Here is a 20,778-nt window from a genome sequence, read left to right as displayed (position 1 = left end):
GTTTGATGTCAGTGTGGGAACTGTACACACAATTATAAGAACTGAAGATGTGAAAGATTTGTGTTAAGTTTGTCTCAAGGGTGCTCGAAGACCATCAAAAAGAAAGATATTGTCATGACCGAGATGGGCATCAAGACAGTTCCTCATCCTCCTTATTGCTCGCTCTAACTTTTAGTTATTCCCTAAGCTCAAGGAAAACCTTGGAGGGTGTTTTTATGAGACAATTGAGGAGATGAAAGAGGCTGTGACGAGGGTCATTGACACGCTCACACAAGAGAAATTCCAGGAGGCCTTCCAGAAGTTGTTGGAATGGTACAAGTACATGTCCATATGAAAAAAGTTTGGAAACTTATTGAAGGCACCTCGCAAGTAGGTATCTAAAAAAATATATTTTTTCAATGCATTTTAAGTAAAAACACTAATTATGTGTCATGTCGGAATGAGTAAAAATTCCAACAAACCAAGCATGCAAGGTCCCCTTCCAAGAGTGAAAAATTTACTTTCACCATGACTGTTTGTGCAAAATTTCAAAAAAAAATCCAAGGCTTGGTCATTGAGAAAAGTGCTAACGGATAAACGATTTGGGGGCAATTTTACCCCTATAATGCACCCTAGGCGAGCAACCAGAATTATTCCGGAAAATCTGTTCTGGCAAAAATTTACTTTTACCATAACTAATGTTTGTGCAAAATTATTAAAAAATTCAAGGCGTAGTTATTGAGACAAGTGCGAACAAATGAATGAGAGTGAATTACTAGGTCCAATCCCTACTTTGTCGAAGGGCCAAAAAATGATGGAATAAAGATCTGCTAGAACTATCTCTTACAAAAAAAACAAGTAAAAATAAACTGCCATTTTTGAATATGAAATAAGGAAAGTTAAGCGAAAACAAGGGAGATAAGTCAGTTTATCACATGGAATTGATTAAACGGACAAAACTGCATTTAATAAATTTAATTCTTCTGTAATTATTTTTCTAGTCAATAATATTTCATAATTTTTGGAATTTTATTAATTTCAACATGACATGTCATTACATAATTGTGTTTTTACTTAAAATGTATTTTATGATATCCAATTATAATGTACTTCTTTCTCTGAGCTCTGACCAGCTTTGAGTTGTGATGGCCTTCTTTAGATCAAGGATAGTCTATATTTTATAAATAGCCTATAATCGATAACTTTATTTTACCCATAACTGTGAGAATCATTAAAGGAGTAAATGTGACTAATGAGTGAATCTACACAATTCAAATCTCTCAAATTAGAGTCTCAAACATAATTTAGTCACATACAAGATCCTTCTCAACAGGTAAATGGAATCCTGACAGGTACTCCATCTATCGTTCAGAATGAACACAACGATAATGGCATAATACAATGAAAACAATCTAAATAATATAAATTACCAATCTACAACTCAGAAATTCCAAAACATAATATAAAATCAGTACAACTAAAAAACAAAACAATAATGGATAAAGGTGTTGAATAGCATTCAGTTCTAAGTGACAGTCAGAATAATCAATACAAGATTAATCTAATTTACATGTACAGCGAGGAAAGGTTAATTCAATTTAGATATACAAGGAAGCCAGGTTAACCCAATCTCTCTCTCTCTCTCTCTCTCTCTCTCTCTCTCTCTCTCTCTATATATATATATATATATATATATATATAGGCACCATTTTTCTCTATGGCATATTTCATTAAATAAAATAGACGTTTTTTGTCTATTAATTCTATTTTCGATCCTTTCCAACTTCCGTATAACAGTCTTTACGTCTGGAGGGAACTGGTTAATGTAATCACCATATTTATTATAAGTCCGAGTACTTTCCAATCCTTCAGGATTCATTGTCAGGGATAAATTAGTCTAACTGGTTTTGAACAAATTATAAAGTTTTTTTTTTTCCTTTTCTTCATTTAAATTATCCCTGATGATGAATCCAATTTACATATATGGGGAGACAAGGTCAATCCGATTTACGTATATGAGGGAGACGAGGTCAATTCGATTTACATATATGGGGGAGCAACGTTAATCTAATTTATGCGTACAGGCAGGCAAAATTAATCCAATTTACATATCCAGAGAGACAAGGCAAGGAAGAAAAGAATAGCATAATTACCCCTCCAGATTTTGGTATGACAATAACTTTGACAAAATCTGGCATGTCACGTACAAGTTCATTGTATAATCTTTCCTGATCCAAGACAACAATTATATCCACTGAAATAAAAGAAAAAAGAGGAAAAATTAAAGGACCCACGGATAAAAGTGTTATGTAGTAATCAGTTCTGACAATTTTACACGGGGTTGAAGGTTCAATTCTTAGTATGAGCTGTACTAAGAAACAATTACAAATTATTTAAGACTTTTACCTGGACATGGCTGAAACAAAGTGTTTTGTTTGAAATTCCATATCCATTCCCAAGTTTGACGAGATGCACCTGAAGGAGGTCGGGAGTTACATCAGTGAAATCATTGTGAAAATTACATCCAAGGTGCTAAGAGTAATCTGAATAATCTAAAAAGATATATCAAAATAAAGAGGGACTACCACCAGCGGGTACAGTGTAAACAAACAAATTGATGACGCACTACATACAGAGCTAGCTCTTGCCCGTCTCATAAATAACATTATTTACCTCCTTGTCAGGAAGTTAAGCATAAGGCCAGATGTGGTTTGAGAAGCCAGCACATTAGAATAAGCACAGAAAATGACTAAGCAGTAGAGGCATGTCAAAGAGAAGGTGAAGCCTGGGAAAATGGACACCCTAGATCTGAGTAGAGCCACATCTCTGCCTGACAGCAACACCTTTTCTCTTCCTTGCAACCTCTATCTCACAGAAGAGATGTTGCGAGTTTGTCTCTGATGTATCGTTATTTTCATGGAAAGTGTTCGACTGAGCTTCAATCTATGGTCCCCCCTCGCCAAACTTTCACAAGAAACACTCGTCTAGCTGTAAACACTATCAATAATTACCCCCACTCTTTATCTGTGCCTAAACCTAAACGTAGATTCCATGAACAAAGCTTCTTTCTTAGAACTGCACGCCTGTGGAATTGTCTTCCGTTTTCCTGCTTTCCGGCTGACTACAATATGGTTGTCTTCAAGTCTAACGTAAATAAGTTCTTGATGAGCCGTTCCATATAAGTTCTCAAATTTTCCAAATTTTCATTACTAATGATTACTATATTGTCCAATTTCTAATGTACAATCTTTAACCCTTATCCTTGAGTGGCCTCTTGGTCTTGATAATGTGGTGATGCCTATGTATAAAAAAAAAAAAAAAAAAGCTACTATTAGAGTGATTTGTATCATAATAATTCTAGGATACAACATACTTTAGTTTTTTGGCTCGGAAAAAAATGTAACGTCTGCTTTTTAGTCTATTCTGTCCTCGGTCAGGAAAAAAGAAATCTTTCTCTACTGATTGATTTTGTTTTATTTTACAGCATATCAACCCTTTCAGGTTATTTAACCAGTGATATTTTACAACAGGTTTTTATACTTCAAGTTCTTTATATCTTCAAATATTTATTCATGGTATTTGATTTGGTTGTTTTGTAGAGGAAAATTGTTATCTTTGTTTTTGGCTCTGCAGAACATGATTGAGTACCTTAAGACAGCCTGATCTGGTAGCAGATATCTATATTGAGATGAGACAATTTTTTTTTTTTTTTTTTTTTTTTTTGTGCAAATATTATTCATCTCCCCTTCAGGATGGGGTTATAAACAAGATCAGTTGTGGTTTTCAGAAGCCATACACTAAAATACTCTGACTTACAAAAAATATCAAAGCAGCCCTGTTGAAATTCCGTGATAGGAAACCTTAAGCAATTAGCAATAAACTAACCCCCTTTTCAATGAGTGAGAAGATAAGGCCTGGGAATGTGGACCTCCTAGCATTGAATGGAACAATACCTAACCTGACAGCAATGAAACCACTATCAGACTGATTTTTTTAATTTTATGATACAAGTTCAAATCAACATATAATGGTATTAAACCTTATGTCTAAAATCCTTATTTCAATATTGAACAAAATCCATTTTGATTTTAGAAAATGTCTAAAATTTAAAGCTTAAGCTGGAAGAGATTGAAATTCTGTGAATCTTGTCTAATAACTAAAGATCAAATGCAAATCTGTTCAATTAAAATGTTTAAAATTTTCACATGGGAGGTTGTGCCAATATTATGATTTCTAAAACCATTAAAAATACTTCAAAGAAACAAATCCGGGGAATATTTATTAATTGATGCCTAAAACTTATTGCTAAAATTTCATAAAAATTAGATATTTAAACTTTGACTGACGCTCTCTCTCTTCCCTCTTTGCATAAAGCTAAATTAAACTAACTATAGCACACATTACCAATTTATATACCTAGCAGTTTGGTTTCAAAATTCACGATTATTGGTTAATTAGTTTATATATATATAAAATCAAGAAGTAAAAATTAAGTTTACAAGCCAAAAGCTTCTGTAAACTTAGAGCAAATATAAATATTAATATTTTATAGTAATCCCAAGCAATTAAAAAAAGCTCAATAAAACCAAAATAGGAAAGAAATTGTGTTCTTTTATGACAGCTCTGAGACTAAATTATAATTTACAAGAATTTATTGTACAACGGGATACTCAAAAAAGAAATATTAAGATTTCTATAATCCGCAGAGTTTCAAAGAATGCATTCTTTTGATCAGAAGAAAGATATTAGCAAATGAATATTATAGTGAAGTTATGAATTTGCTGGTACTGGCATAAATTGAAACTGCATTATTGTCATGTCAAAAAAAGTTAGTGTAAAGTGTTCATGAAATGGAGAAATAAATAAAAAATGAAAAAGTAAATTAAAAATAAAAAATCCATATGAAAGGAATGTGCAGTGATTTCCAAAGACAAAATGATCATAAGAATCAATATTCTCATAAGAAGTAGTCGGATTCAAATGTTGACAATTTTTTTTGTATTCCTTGTCAAATAATAAATTTGTAAATTTTTTTAATTTACTGAATTTAATAAAAAATTTTCATCTATACTATTGTTCTTTCTCGTATATCAATCTTTTTTACCTGATTGAGAGGGTCTTATAAATATTGATATTAATATAGTACTATATAAGCTGTAATCTGTAAGTATTTCAAAATTTCAGTTTATATATATATATATATATATATAATCATTTTATTTATTTAAATTTATCATTTTGCATTATTTGTATTATCTGACCAACTATTGGATGTTATTTCCACAGCATTTCAGCTGATGTAACCTGACCTTTTTCTTCGGATTCAATGCTGTAACTCGTTTATTTGCATAGAATTTAAAATAAAACCTTTTTATTTAATACATGAGGTGGCATGTTCTTGTTCCATCAGACATTTTTAAAAAAAACAAAAAAAACAAAAAAACCCTGAAATCTAGGAAATATTTGAAATTTCACAAAAAAAAAAAAAAAAAAAAAAAAAAAAACCGGGAAAAATTTATTAATTCATGTTTAAAACTGATTGTCGAAATTTCACAAAAAATAAAAAGGGTGACAGCAACAAAACCAAACATCAGACTGATTTGTATGAAAATTCTGTAATATAAAATTTTTAGATAGAAATCTATGAAAAATCTTTGTGAAAATGTGCAACGTTTGTTTTAAAAGGACTTTCTCATTATTTGTTAAAACATTTATAAGCCTATAAACGTGTAAATAATATTTTTAAAGCTAAATTTTTTTTTAATGAAATTAGAATTTTACAAAAATGTCATGATGAAAAATCCAGGGGCAAATAATCCAGTTTGAACAGCAACAAAGAAGGTAAATTTACATTATTACTCTACTGGTACATTTTTTGATTACAAGTTTTTCAGGCGGCTATGGCCACTCTGATAACCAAAAATAGTCGGCATGTTTGGGTGTTTTAGTTTTGATAGGGCTAGGTATGTTCTTTCACATCAAATCGATTTGAGGAACTCCAACATGAGAAAATAACCGAACGATTTCTTTTGTCTTAACATTCATTTCTTTTTACTTTTGACAACCGGTTTTATTGTTTATCACTGAATAAAGATTTTTACAGTGACAAATCTCACATTTAAAAAAAATATTTCTTTTATATAGTTTGTGAATTTTAAAAATTATTTCTGTAAAGCATGTTTGTAGAACATCTTCATATTCAAATATGTTTTATTCAATATTTATTATCATTTATTTATGCGTTTTATTTAAATAAATAAAAATATTTGTAAAAACTATTAATATATATATTTTTTAGGATTTACAGACATCCAAAGTTTACAAAAACAAAATGTTTCGTAAAAAACACTTTATTATTTAAAAATGAGCATCTAACAAAACAAAACAAAAAAAAAATAACAAAAATAAAACTGCATAAAACCTGTCTTTTTTTTTTTAAATAAAAAAATCTGATGACAAAATTACATGTGCATATGCAACATTCATAATTTAATTAGAAGTATTTTTTTTAAGTGGTGTTAAAGCTAAGCATGTCCTTTTGTTCATTGTTCATCCATTTTCTTTTTTGTTTACACGGGTGTTACCACTTATCAAGGCCCAAAGGCCACCTGAGGATAAGAGTTGAGTGTATGGCAGTTACTAAGACAACAGTGTAGTGGTTATTAGTGATGGAAATTGTGTATAATTTGATTATTTAAGGGAACATCTCAACAAGAACTTTACACTGGACTTGAAGACGACCATATTATAGTTAGCAGGAAAGCAGGCCAGAATTCCACAGGCAGGCAGTTGTAAGAAAAAAAAGCTTTGTTTATGGAATTTGAGTTTAGATTTAGGTACAGATAAAGAGTGGGGGAAACTATTAATAGCTGGACGTTGTTGTAGCTGGACGAGTGATTTTGTGGAAGTTTGGTGGAGATGAAGGGGACCATAGATTGAAGCTCAGGCGAGCACTTGCCATGAAAATAACAATAGAACAGAGACAGGCTCACCAAACTTCTGTGGGAGAGAGGTTGCAGCAAGGAGAAAAGAGCATCACCTACTGAGTTGTAAAGCCAGTTTTGCCAAGGCAGGATAGGGTACTCCGAGTGACTTTTGCCCGGATGTGGCAGCAGTTAAGTCTTCCATTTCAGGTCAGTAGTAAAGGTCAGACCCAAAAGCTTGTCAAAACAGGGAGCAATTCATATCAACTGGGGCCAACTGAGGGTTGGAGCGTTTATGGGCTGCCTTTTCTCTCGAATGTTAATTTTTTAAAAGATGAGTTTTTGTAACACTTGGATTGTTCAGACCACTGTTCTCATCTGGTCATTCTCACATTTCCGCTAACGAAACCTCTGACCTTCTTTGGCCAAAACGTTGTGAGAATAACAATCAAGATGAGAACAGTTGTCCAAACAATCCAAATAATAGATATTATCAATCCTCATCTAAAAAATTCAGAAATATTATGCCAAATTGGTACGGACTTGAATTAATGCAAAAATGGAAATGACTCAACACTGTTTCTGCTTCATAAATGCATCACATGTTTTTAATTTTAATGACTATGGTTTGCTGGGGGAGGGGGGGAGTAAAAACATTCTTTCCACCATTAACCAATAAAAGCCATTGTTAAGATATGTCTGAAGAAGGTTGGAGTTTACATCAGCCAAAACATTGTGAAAATAACACTAAAGATGAAAACAGTGGTTTGAACAATTTAAATAACACATATAAAACCCTCATCTCAGCAATTCAGAAACAAAGAAAAACTGATTTCTAGCAAATTGTTAGGATCTTAATTTCTTCATTTTTTTTTTCATTGCTATTTGACTAAATTTTATTTTGCTTTCTTGCATTTTCTTTTGTTCACTCCCTGTATCTTTCTTTCTCTTTTCCTATTTTATCTTTCTTCCTTTTTTTCTCTTATGACAGTTCTCACTGAAAAGCTATATTATTTGGATTGTTTTAATTACTGTACTCCTCTTGTGTGTCAATATCACAAAACGTTTTAGCTGTTGTAAGAACAGTAGTCTGAACAATCCAGATAATACACAGTATCAATTCTTATCTAAAAAAAAATCAGAAACCTTATATCAATTTTGTATGGACTCAAATTAATGAGAAAATAAAAATGACTCAACGATGTTTTCATTTCATAAACGCACCAAACATTTTGAATTCTAATGACTATGGTTCGTCGCAAAAAAAAATAACAGAAACATTTTTTTCACCAATATGAGCTTTCAAGATACACCTGAAGAAGGTCAGAGGTTACGTTGGTCGAAATGCTGTGAGAATAACTCTCAAGATGAGAACAGTAGTCTGAACAATTCAAATAATATATTATCAATCCTCATCTCAAAAATGATTGATTTTTGTTTTACTAACCTTCAAAAGCTCCTGCTGTATGTACTAATGACTGGTAGCCTCCACCTCTCACCCAACCACTGGTATTAATGACCACTCCACTGCAACTGACTGAAAAAGAAAAATTTAAAATCATTCAAACCTACATGCTAAACAGTCAAAAAATATTACATCTTATCAGGAGACGATTGTCTGTAAACAAAATATATAATAAACAAGAAAAATAAGTATTGTATCTTATTAGAATCCTTTGAGATGAGTAATTTGTGTATTTATTTATTTATTTGCAGATTGTTATCCTCATCTTCATAGTTGTTGTTTCACCATATTTCGGCCAACTCATCCTCTGGCCTTCTTCAGGTGATTAATTGTGACAAAATAGGAATGCTGAGTCTCATAACTGTACCCCCAGTAATTAACCGTCTTCCATAGTCATTGTCTTACCGGGCCAAAGGTTTAGCTAACCAAAACGTGGTGAGTCAACAACAACTATGGAAGGCAGTAATTACTGGGGATACAGTTAAAAGACTCAGAATTCCTATCCCGTCGTGGTTAATCACCTGAAGAAGGCCAGAGGATGAGTTGGCCGAAATATGGCGGAATAACAACTATGAAGATGAGGATAACAGCGCACAAACAAACGAAAAAGAAAAATTGATAATGATAATTGATAATGACAGATTCCAAAATTGTTAAATCATAAACCATTCTATCTTATGTTTATTGGCACAGTAAGCATTATTAGGTAAATGCTGGCCAATGGAAGATTCCAAAATCAAAAAATAGTTGTGCCCACAATGAACCAAATCTACCCTGTCCAATTTTGGATGCGATATATTGCTTTATTCAATTCTCCAAATAGGAATCAAACGCTGCTCGAATGACGGACCTTGATTGCCAGAATAGAGAATCAGCAGCAGTAGTGGTGGTCATGCTTGATTGAGCTGGTGTACACAAATAGTAAAACCTTAAAATTCACAATCGTTTCTATCTTATCATATCTGGTACAAATAAACTTCAGTCTATGCCTAACTTATCCATTAAATTTAATTTCTAAATGTCCAACAGTTGTGCACTTTTACATTACAAGTACACCTGGGTATATCTGACTTGGGCTCTGATAGTCTTCTTCAGGTCAGGAATAGTCTTGTAGATAATCTCACAGATAAAAAAAATCTGCTTAGGGGTTCAGTGAGTGTAAAACCCATTCAGGATCATACCTCTTACTGATGAGACTATCACCAAAGTGGTTCACTATATCATTGAATGGCGATAAAATAAAGACCATTAAATATTCATGACTGAAATATGGTGGATAAGTCAGGTATAAATTGGACTTTATTCGTACCAAACAGGGTTGGATTGTGGAAAGGATATTGTGTATTTTATTAATGACTAACAGGGTTACCTGGTGTTGCCTGGGTCAAAAATTTAACAAATTTCTATTGAAACTTCTTTCTCTTTGCATCTCTCTTTCTCTTTCCAACCCCATCTTTCTCCTCAGCCTAGCCCATTCCTCTCTAGCTGAACATACACACAGAAAACTCTTCTTTATATAAAAGCTTCTTTAAGGAATGAGTTATCATTTTCTTTCTAAAGTAGTACAGAATAACACTGAAATGCTGCCTCACCACCATGACAACACCCGGCTCAGTTGATCCTTGGAGAATGAATACTTTTTTCTAAATTTTAGATATTATTTATCCAGACAATACCAATATTGTGGTGATTCATTTTTAAGTTTTTGACTTAACTGGACATACATACAAATACCTGCCTTTTATATTATAAACTAGCAGGGGGTACCCGGTGATGCGCAGGTGTTTTGAGGTGTGTGTGTAGTTTTGGGTAAATCAAAACTCCGGGGTTGGGGGGGGGGGGAATTAAAAAAGAAGTTCTGGTAGGTGAGTAGGAGGATCGAACCCAAACCGTTGAGGCAAAGTTGGAAATGAAAGTGTGGAAAAAAAAAAGTGCCACGGTGACATACAAAGGAAACACATTTGAATTTATTTAAGTATTGACAGGTGGCCCGCAATAAAAGTTAACTCTGCTGATTCTATTTGACCTAATTAATGAGGTCATATAGAAGTCACGCAGTTAACTTTTGCGTTTGGGTTTGTTTACCCAACTTTGACTGGTTTTTTCCCCAAGAAATGTTGGGGAGTGGGAAACCAGGTCCCCATTGTCCAGATTGATTAGCAATTGTCTGATATAAGAGTTTGTCCCCACATTGATCAAAGCCGATTGCTTCTGGATGTTTACCGGCGTGATGCCGAGAACGTACGGATTGAATTTAGTTTCACTTTATTTATACTAAAAAGCAGGATAAACAGGCGACAGCGAAATAGTGCGCATCTCATAAAAGTTGACGTAAATAAATGTAGAGGCGACCCGCGTTCCCAAATCGTAGATATTATTATCTAGGGGGGTATATAAACAGTTGTAAGCGATCATAACGACCCTGGGAGTGTGTGCGAAAGAAGCCTTTGCAAAACATACACGAAATGGTCACACACATTGTTTTTTATATATATAGATTAGCATGGATATCCAGTGTTGCCCAGGTGGACATGAAGTTCAGTTTGGACACAGCTTCTATACTAAAGATATTAAGCACTTTCGTTGATACCCCCACAACAATTTCAAAAATAAAAAAACAGAACCGCCCAAAAAAAGAACAACCTCCTCAAAAAGATATTTTGGCAGAAAGGATATGAAGAGTAGATATTCTCTGGATATTGAGCACTTTTTGTTGCCTGTGCACTGGATTCCCCCCCTCCTCCATCAATAAATCAAAACAACTTTTCTTTTAATCAAAATAACAGAAAGTACCCCTGTAACTGGTAAAAAAAAAAAAAAAAAAATGAGCCACAGCAGCTTTGAACCTGAAACACAAAAGAAAAGGAAAAAAAGTTCCTGGCAAATGTGCTTACTGTTACGGCCGCAGCTGCTTATGACGTGATAATGTTGCAAAATAAGGTTTTTAAACATATTTTAGTGAATTATATGTGTGTGACTTGTGAAAAATGCAACACGAAAATGAACCCCCTTCGAAAAAGTGGTCTAGTTAATTACCACAGAATTAACCTTTTTTCTAGTTTTCACATATTATGCATCCAAGGAATTGCTGTTTCAGATCGTACCAATTTTGACCGGTCCAATGTGGCTGACAAGTTTTTACGAACACACAAACAGATGTTTGGGATTTATATAATATAAGATTCCATAAGCTGAATAATTTTTGGTGGAGGAGGGGGTTAACATGTTTTGGGAACATTTCTTATGGCAACATGGCAATAACAAATCACAGATTTTTCATGTTTCGTAAAAAAAAAAAAAAAATAAATAAAATAAAATAACGTATCAATCAACAAACTTACTTTTTTTGTTTGTTTCACATTTTGTTTGAATAACTTGTGCCATTCGACTGATGAGGAGGTTATATAAAGCCAGATTTTCATTCGGACTTGAGTGCCCAAAATGATAGACCAATGGAGCTGCAATCTGTGAAAAACCATCTTCAACATCTGTTGGACGTTCAATGACAGCAGCAGCTACATTATATATTAAAAAAAAAAGAAGCTTTTAGTCATTTATACATGAATACAAAAAAAACACCCCCAAAAAGAACAATATGTATAGTCAACATTAATATAATGCAAGCCAAAAACCTCAATTTATATAAGCCATCCACAGAAAGTATCCCAACAATACAGAAACATTCCTCTTCTACATTTTTAGTAGCAGTGATATATATATATATATATATATATATATATATATATATATATATATATATATATATATATAAGCAATAAAAAGACACATATTTTAGAAAACATTTTTTATGAATTTAAATGAGAAAATTTGAAAACCTGAAAATGTTGTGAAATGATAAAATCTTTTTATTTACTTTTTTTTTTGTTGTTGTCGTCCTAATTTTTTCCAATAACCTGGCCTTATCAAGAAGATGTCAGTCTGATTAATTTTTTTTTCTTCATAATGCTGTTATAAGAGGTCGAAGCCTCCTGAAGAGAAAATATGTCTTGTATTGGTGCTGTAAAATTAATCTGACTGACATTTCCTTGATAAAGCCAGGTTATTGGCGAAAATTTGGACTTTAACAACAACAAAAAAGTAAATAAAATAATTTTACCATTTCACAAAGGTTTCAAATTTTCTCATATATATATATATATATATATATATATATATATATATATATACATACATACATACATACATACATACATACATAGCCATGGTCCAAATTATCGAGCACCTATAAAAATTGAGATAATAGTTTAAACCTATGTATTTAAAGGTTAAGAATTGTACAATGAACAATTGAGAGCAAATATAAAATAATTAACAGTAGATCGTAGTATCTTTTTTTTTTTTGTTTTAAAGCCTCTCCCAAAGATTTCAGCTGAGTTTCATACTAAATTCATTCCAATATTCAAAATTATTCATTGTCATACTAAAAGTTGTTATTTTTCAGGTAATATTTGATTCCTACCAATGCTGTAATAGTATATTTAATTGTAAATGCCTCAAAAGAAGCAGCTTTCAGAGATTAGAAAGGCACAAATTGCTGCTTTATCTGGTGAAGGATATTCTCGGTAAAAATTGCAAGGAAGATGGAATGTTCCAAGAAAGGGAGTTCAAATAATGATTAAAAGATATAAGGAAACAAAGTTTTTCATAAACAGAAAAGGACAAGGCTGTAAAAAGTCTACAACTGCCAGGGAAGACAGATTTTAGATAAGAGCATCCCTTGCAGACAGGAAGAAAAGATCTTCAGATGCAAAGACAAACATATCAGCTCGAACAGTAACAAGAAGGTTATTAGAAGTGGGATTAAAATGATACAAAGTAAGGAAGATGTCATACTTGCCTCAAGCCAACAAGAAAAAAAAAAAAACGACTGAAATTTACAAAAAACATGATAATTGGAGACCTGATGATTGAGCCAAAATTGTTTGGTCTGACAAAAGTAAACTTTGGAAGGAATAATTGAAATTTTTATGTGAATACACATCGATAACATTTATTAAAAAATTGTAACAAATTTTTTTTTTTTTTTCATCAGATTTTTGGCACCCCTAGAGGAATTTCATGCTGATTGTGTGGTTCCAACTGTCAAATTTGGAGGAGATATTGTAATGGTTTGGTGCTGCATGGTTTCTTCAGGCACTGGAATGTTGTACACATGTAGATAGAATGAACTCCACAATTCATACTAACATGTTAGACCAGGTTAACCAAACCTCTTTGACTAAAATATTTAATAATAACATTCCAAGTGATATAATCTTCCAACAAGACAATGCCCCATGCCCTATGTCAAAAGTTTTGATGGGTTGGTTTAAAAGAAAAAAAAAAAAAGAAAAAAAAAAAAGAAAAGAAAAAAAAAGAAAATAAAAAAAAAGAAAAAAAAAAAAAAAGAAAAAAAAAGAAAAAAAAAAGGGATTAGTGAAGTGGCCTCTGAATCACCAGACCTAAATCCCATTAAAACTTTGTGGAGTTCATTTTCTACGGATTCTGCCATTGTATTAGATTTCTGTACATCCGTTCTTACAAACATTAACGAACACACAAACACGCACACAACTCATCGATGTTATCGTCTGTCAATCTGTTAAACCTTATACATTGAAATATTCCCAAACCTTATCACTGAAATATTTCCTAATATGATAAACAAAAGAACATTTACTCTTAAAAATAAGTTTCAATGAAAATCAAGGGACTTCATTATTTGAGACATTAGAAGAAGTCTGGATCAATTAAGAGCCATGAGTTTCAAGGGTCAGGAAAATCGTAATCAAAACTTCTCTGCTCATTTTCATAAATTATAATTCATTGAAAGTTGTCACTGGTCCCGGAACTGGCTGCTTACCACTATCTTGGCTGCTATGAAGCTTAGTTAAGCTCCATCCTTCAGCCAGCCTGTTCATCTGAATATGCCCCATTACCTACAGGGTTGAAATAAATTTATAATGAAATATGGTCAACTGATCTGAGTTGTTTTCTTAACTTTTAATCCTGTTCTGCTATGCATTGTGCTTTCCTACTTAAGATTTCATACAGAAATTACTATCCTTTACAAACCAAACACACACGCTAACACAATATATGGATGGTTTAAATCACGTTTTAAATAAAGAGTATACATAAAGGTATTTAAATTGTTTACAACTGTTTCAAGATAATGTTTATTGAACATTTTTTGTAGATTAAACCTGAGTCAATTCTTGATTTTTGCCCACAAGACAGGTTTGCTAACACTTAGGTTCATACTTTACTGATTTCATTTTTAAATTCTATTGTATTGATAATGACAGACAAGGAATTACTGTCACGCAGACAAAATAAAGTAAATTAGAATTGATTTCCAAAAGAAATTAAATTCTTACCAATTGTGCCTGGGATGGAGATCATGCTCTGAAAAAAAATAATAAATAAATAAAATAAAATGAATAAACAAACAAACAAAAAATTTTTTAATCAAAGAAACAGTAGAACCCCGGGATATGGTAGCCCAAGGATATGTTTTTTTCAGGTTACAATGTGGAATACAATTTTTTTCCAGTCCCTGGTTACGGTATTTGCCTTGCCTTGCGATGTTATTTATAATGTTATTTGATTATATACATGTGTATTATATATTGCATTGTATTTTGTTACCAATTTTTAATATGTATAGTATAAAATTTTGCTTAGGCTCTGCCATACTGTGATTTTACTTTACGATCCCAATCCCGGAATGGATTAATGCCGTATTCTAGGGGATACTGTACAAACAAACCTTGATTTTTGTGAGATTTTAACAATAGATATTAGATATCAAATAATAAATATTACTTAAATTTAATTTTTTATGTTTTTAGCATTTAAAAAGGTCTTCAGAAAAGGTCTTTAGTAGGCATAATTTGGTCACAAGCTCTCATTTGATACATAGTCATTCGGCACTGATTAAGGAAGATTCCATGAATTTCAATTTCTAAAATTTTAGTCATTTTATAGAATCAAAATCCTGTAATGAATATTAATCTAAACTGGAATAAGGATTCTAGAGATAATGTTTAGTATTATTATATAAGAAAAACAATGCAAAGGTCTGACGGATAGACAAACTGACGCAACTTGAGATGTAATCAAAACATTGAAAAAAAAGACACAAAAAAAAACTATCGTAAAGCAAACGAACGATGTTAAATGTAAAAATCGAAAAAACAAAAAAGAAAGCAGAAAACGAACGTTAAAACTAAAAACAAAACAAAAAAAAATGTGAAAAATGGCTTAAATAAGCCTGTTTCGATATTAAAATTTAAAAAATCGGTGGGTACCCGGGTGTTTTTGGGTGTGTGTGGTCCGTCGGGGGTGGGGGTGTTAATGAAAACCTAAGAATAAGCGAAGTAAAAAAAACAAAAAAAAACAGAAAAACGAATGTTACGTGAAAAATGGCTTAAATATTAAAATGCTTCAATATTAAAATTTAAAAAATCGAAAAAAAAAAATCTCACACCACGATTCGAACCCAAAATGACCCAACGCTTTAATCAACTGAGCTAACACGACGTACATGAAATTGTGTCAGTTCTTCAAATATTTAAACTAAATCAGGTCATGACGTCGTCTGACGCATGCATAGAACTGATCTCGTCATGAGAGGACGGTTTTTGCTGCCCCCCCCCTGTAGAAAAGTGTTGATTTCAGGGTGAAAAAATTAACGTTTTTGGCCAATTTTTCGATATTTTTCGGGCGAAGGATGGGGCTTTCATAGGAGACCAAATTTGTTCATTTTTGTTCTGTCTGTCAAAAAAAAAAAAAAAAGGTTTGGCAGGTGAGTACGAGGATCGAACCCGAACCCTTGAGGCAAAGTTAGAAATTAAAGTGTGAAAAAAAAAAAAAAAACATGCGACGTTAACCATTGGGCCACCACGACATACTAACAGAAACACGTTTGAATTTATTTAATTACTTAGAATTTGCAGGTGCTGTTTTAATGAGGTCAACTTTGACTGCGGGGTTTTCATTTTTATTTTCCCAAGATGTTGGGGGGGGGGGGGGAGCTCCCCTTGTCCAATTTGAATAGCAATTGTCTGATATAAGGAAAATATTTCTACATTGATCAAATTTATATAGTTTATTGTCATCAAAATTTACATTTTTCAATCAAAAACTTGCAAAAAATAAAAAAGATTAAACAACAAACTTAGGCACAAGGCCCTATAAGAAATTGGGGAGGGAAAGGGTGTAGGGTCTTTGTGACTAACGCTATTACAATTGATTTGAAAGAATACTCTGGACTGGCAACATTCACCATAATACCTCAATAACTCAGTGGAGTTAAAACTACTTAATATCCCCATCGTTTTTGCCCAAAAGATAAATTTGCTTTCGGACATTTCCGGCGATGGCGACCGGAAAAATACTGCCAGAATTAGTGTCGCTTTTATTATAGGAAAAAGCCTAATCCACATGCGGCGAGCGAAAACTGTTGAATATTTATCTTCCAGAAGTCGAGCAAATTAAATAGACAGGCAAGATCTGTTGTTAACTCGGAGATATTATGATTTATATGTGATATAAAAAGTTTTAAGAAGTTGTGAGCCGACCGAGCGCTTCTCTGAAAAAAGCCTTTCCTGGACATACACAAAAAGCGAACATACATACACACATTTTCGCTTTTATATATATAGAAGAAGATATTGTATAAAAAATATGTGTATATGTATGGTTATACATATACACATAAATAAAAGTGAAACTGCATAGTTGGTTCCACCACTATATCTTATGTTGCATCAGTTTGAGTCTATCCATTACATTTTTGCATTGTTCTATCTTCTATAAACTATAAAATTTCTTTTTATATACACATTAAACAATGCTTGAAGCGAACTACTTTAACCTATCATTATATATTGGTTTTAATTTTTCTCAAAGGGACATAAAAGTATTACAAAACTGTTCTGTTTGGGGAATTTAACTGCCCTAGGATGGGTACTCTTCTACTAAATATATGAAAGAGAAATTAAAAAAAAAAAACAAAGAAAAAGCAGACAGACACAGATAGACTGACATAATAGAAGAGACACATACAAATATACCAGATGGTGCACAAAACAATTTTGAATGGATTTACTAATTTCATGCTCATCAACTTCCAAGGTTATGACACAATTTTGGAAATATGTTTTGGTTTGAGAAAATAAATTTTTAAAAAGGTTGATAAAATAAAAAATAATGAAAATGAAGAAAAAAAAAAAAGTGAAAATCAAATAACAAAAAGCAGACAGGAAAAGGTAAAAAAAAAAAAACAAAAAAAAAAAGGAAAAGAGAATTAATTCAAGAGAGAAAAAGCTAAGAAAAAAAGGAGGAAAAACAAAATAAAAGAAAAAAAAAGAAAAAAAAGACAAAAATGAAAAAGGAAGTAATGGAAAGAAAAATGAAAACGGATGCCTATTTAAAATAATACTTGATTAAAAAAATACAGAAAAATATTTATGATGTATGTATTCGTCACAGAACAAAGATGTCAAATTCCAAAAATCACATAAGTTGATCAAGTAATTTTTTTAAATTAGAAAAATCAAAATTTACGATTTTTAGTATGACAAAAAGTTTGAATTATTTCGAATACAAACAAAATCTTAGTAGTTGAATTAAGTTTTCACCTTTGAATTTTAACACATTCTAAAATAACAATGCAGTTCTTGGTTCCTGTCTTGCTCATCATGAAATTTTATTTTTTTAGTTAAAAAAAATTAAAAAAAAAAAAAAAACTACTTGATCAATTTACGTAATTTTTTGGAATATGAAAGGTACATACATCATAAAGGTTTATCTGTATTTTCTATGATTTTTTTATTAAATCAAATTCTAAAAAAGAAAAAAAAAAAGAAAACAAGACAAAAATCAAAAAAAATTAAGAAAAAAAAAAACAGTATGTAAAAATAAACTAACCTGCCCAACATCAATATCCACAAACAATGGTGCTCGACCAATACGAACAGCATAATTAAGTAATAACTGACACAGTGTACTTTTCCCAACATCTGTAGGGCCGACTACCATTATCTGGGGAGAAAAAAAAAAAGAAATGGATCAAATACTTAAAGATTAAATGAAATTTAGCATCATCTTTATTACTGACAATAACTCTAGTTTAAATTAAAGTTGGACTCCTTAGGTTTAACTACTTTACTATACAGACAAATGTTTGACAATAGATTCCTTTAAAATAATAAATGAATTTCTAAATATGAGACAATATTTTTTTTAATATCTCTTCTTGCAAGTGAAATGTATTTCAAAGGAAGATTTAAAACTAAATCTAACACATTTCGGAATTTTTGAGATGAGGATTTATAATTTAGATCATTCAGACAACTGATTTCATGAAAGATCAGACCAGTTGTCTCAATAATCCAAATAATATAAAATCAACCACGTCATTTTTAAATAATAGATTTTAATTTAGTGAATAGAAAATGATTACATTTTTATCCATCCTTTTTTATCAAGATCAGAGTGCTGCTTCTTCATTATTAGAATGAAATTTGAAAATCGAAATATTGAATTTCAAGTAAAACCAATATCTATCTACGTAATCACCACATCGCAGTAATGAACATATCCAAAAATTACAAAAAATGATAATGAAAAGTTTTCGAAGACAATTAGCAAAAACTGAGTTTTGGTAAAATAAAAAAAAAAAAAAAAAAAGGAAATCAAAGTTCAGATCATAATAGGAAAGGTAAATATTTTCTGAAAAATTAGACAAGTTTAGCAAAACTCAATTTTCGCTAATTGTATTTGAAAACTATTTTCATTAATAATTAATTTTCTACTTTATCAATTTTCGTAATTTTTGGATATGTTCATTACTGCAACATGACAGATAGATACCATTGGTTTTACTTGAAAGTCAATATTTTGATTTTCGAATTTCGCTCTAATAATGAAGAAGCACCATCAAAATGTAGTATCATATTTAGCTTTTGAGAGAAAAACTGATTGATACGGGTATGCTTGGTGTCTGGAGATCACCTTTCTAGGTGTTACCTCCTCTTTCAGCAAAAGTTGAAATTGACAGTTGTTTACATTTATTCAAATAATAAAAATAGCAGGGAGAGATAACTCAGACTATTTTTAGAGGGGGGAGGGGACATTAATTGTTATAATAATGGAGACTTAAAAGTAGAAAATTAAGGAAACTTATTATGGATTAAAGAGAAGTTGTTCTTCCGACCAAATGCCGATCTTTGCATGAATAGACAAAATTTTTTTTAAACTCACCCGAGGACCTCTTGATATGTCTAATTCTGCTCTTTGTCTCATTTGCTCCAAAGCACCATGAAGATTCAAGTACATCACCATGGGTGTCTCTTTTGCAACGTAGGACATCTCTGTCTTCCCGGTTGTGTAGAAAAGGTTAAGGCTAAAAGGATGGTGTTTGTATGAATCTTAAAAACAATTTAAATAGTTTAGAAAAGATAAAAGCATTAGAATTATTCTCTCTGATAGGAATTTTTTTTTTTTAATGTTTATACTTTAATATAGTTGTATTAACTCAATTATTAATGAATATTAATAAACAGAAAATAATTTCCACTATTAACAATTACTACGTCCCTGTCCCATTGACCACTGTACACTTATTAACCCTTATCCTCGAGTGGCCTCTGGGCCTTGATTAGTGGTGACTCCTTTGCAAAAAAAAACAACAAAACAAAAAAACACACTGACAGTAATATTATTAAATTTCCTAAAGATAAATCATTAGGCAATTTGTTAATAACAGATGTTCTTTAACAGCTTGCTTATAAGAAAATTTCTAAGTTTATTCATGACAAGCAGTATCTACCTGGCTCTGCACAGAAGATTTTTTTACCAAGGTAGTGAAGAGTCAAAATAAAAAAAAAAAACAACTCAGACTCATAGAATTAAAAACAAAAACAAAAAAAAAATCAAACTCAGGCTCATAGAATTCAAAAACAAAATCAGACTTAGAATTCAAGAAAAAAAATCAGACTCATAGAATTCAAAAAAAAAATCAGACTCATAGAATTCAAAAACAAAATCAGACTTAGAATTCAAGAAAAAAAAATCAGACTCATAGAATTTTAAAAAAAAAAAAAAAAATCAGACTCATAGAATTCAAAAAAAAAAATCAGACTCATAGAATTCAAAAAAAAAAAAAATCAGACTCATAGAATTCAAAAAAAAAAAATCAGACTCATAGAATTCAAAAAAAAAAAATCAGACTCATAGAATTCAAAAAAAAAAAAATCAGACTCATAGAATTCAAAAAAAAAAAAATCAGACTCATAGAATTCAAAAAAAAAAAAATCAGACTCATAGAATTCAAAAAAAAAAAAAAATCAGACTCATAGAATTCAAAAAAAAAAAAAAAAAATCAGACTCATAGAATTCAAA

The 20,778-nt window shown here is 31.4% G+C and overlaps 1 protein-coding gene across 5 annotated transcripts in view; it reads right to left on the bottom strand.

Annotated features, from left to right (window-relative positions):
* LOC145263747 (polyribonucleotide 5'-hydroxyl-kinase Clp1-like) overlaps positions 1-20,778 on the bottom strand; it is a 160,043-nt gene that overhangs the window by 32,844 nt on the left and 106,421 nt on the right. For 3 of the 5 annotated variants that reach the window (XM_080120762.1, XM_080120763.1, XM_080120765.1), the window contains exons 4-9: positions 19,639-19,759; positions 18,304-18,417; positions 14,748-14,775; positions 11,709-11,882; positions 8,350-8,439; positions 2,133-2,233 (exon numbers count right to left, since the gene is read on the bottom strand). In XM_080120762.1, the coding sequence (XP_079976888.1) occupies positions 2,133-2,233; positions 8,350-8,439; positions 11,709-11,882; positions 14,748-14,775; positions 18,304-18,417; positions 19,639-19,759 (628 nt within the window). Of the gene's footprint in view, positions 1-2,132; positions 2,234-8,349; positions 8,440-11,708; positions 11,883-14,747; positions 14,776-18,303; positions 18,418-19,638; positions 19,765-20,778 lie in introns of all 5 variants that reach the window. The other 2 variants (XM_080120764.1, XM_080120766.1) reach the window with 1 other exon arrangement.

Source organism: Euprymna scolopes, chromosome 39 (assembly GCF_053919585.1).
Source record: "Euprymna scolopes isolate OS-2025 chromosome 39, ASM5391958v1, whole genome shotgun sequence".
In the NCBI taxonomy this organism is placed as follows: Eukaryota; Metazoa; Mollusca; class Cephalopoda; order Sepiida; family Sepiolidae; genus Euprymna; species Euprymna scolopes.
Note: the sequence above shows the minus strand (reverse complement) of the source record. Positions and strands in the feature narration are given on the sequence as shown.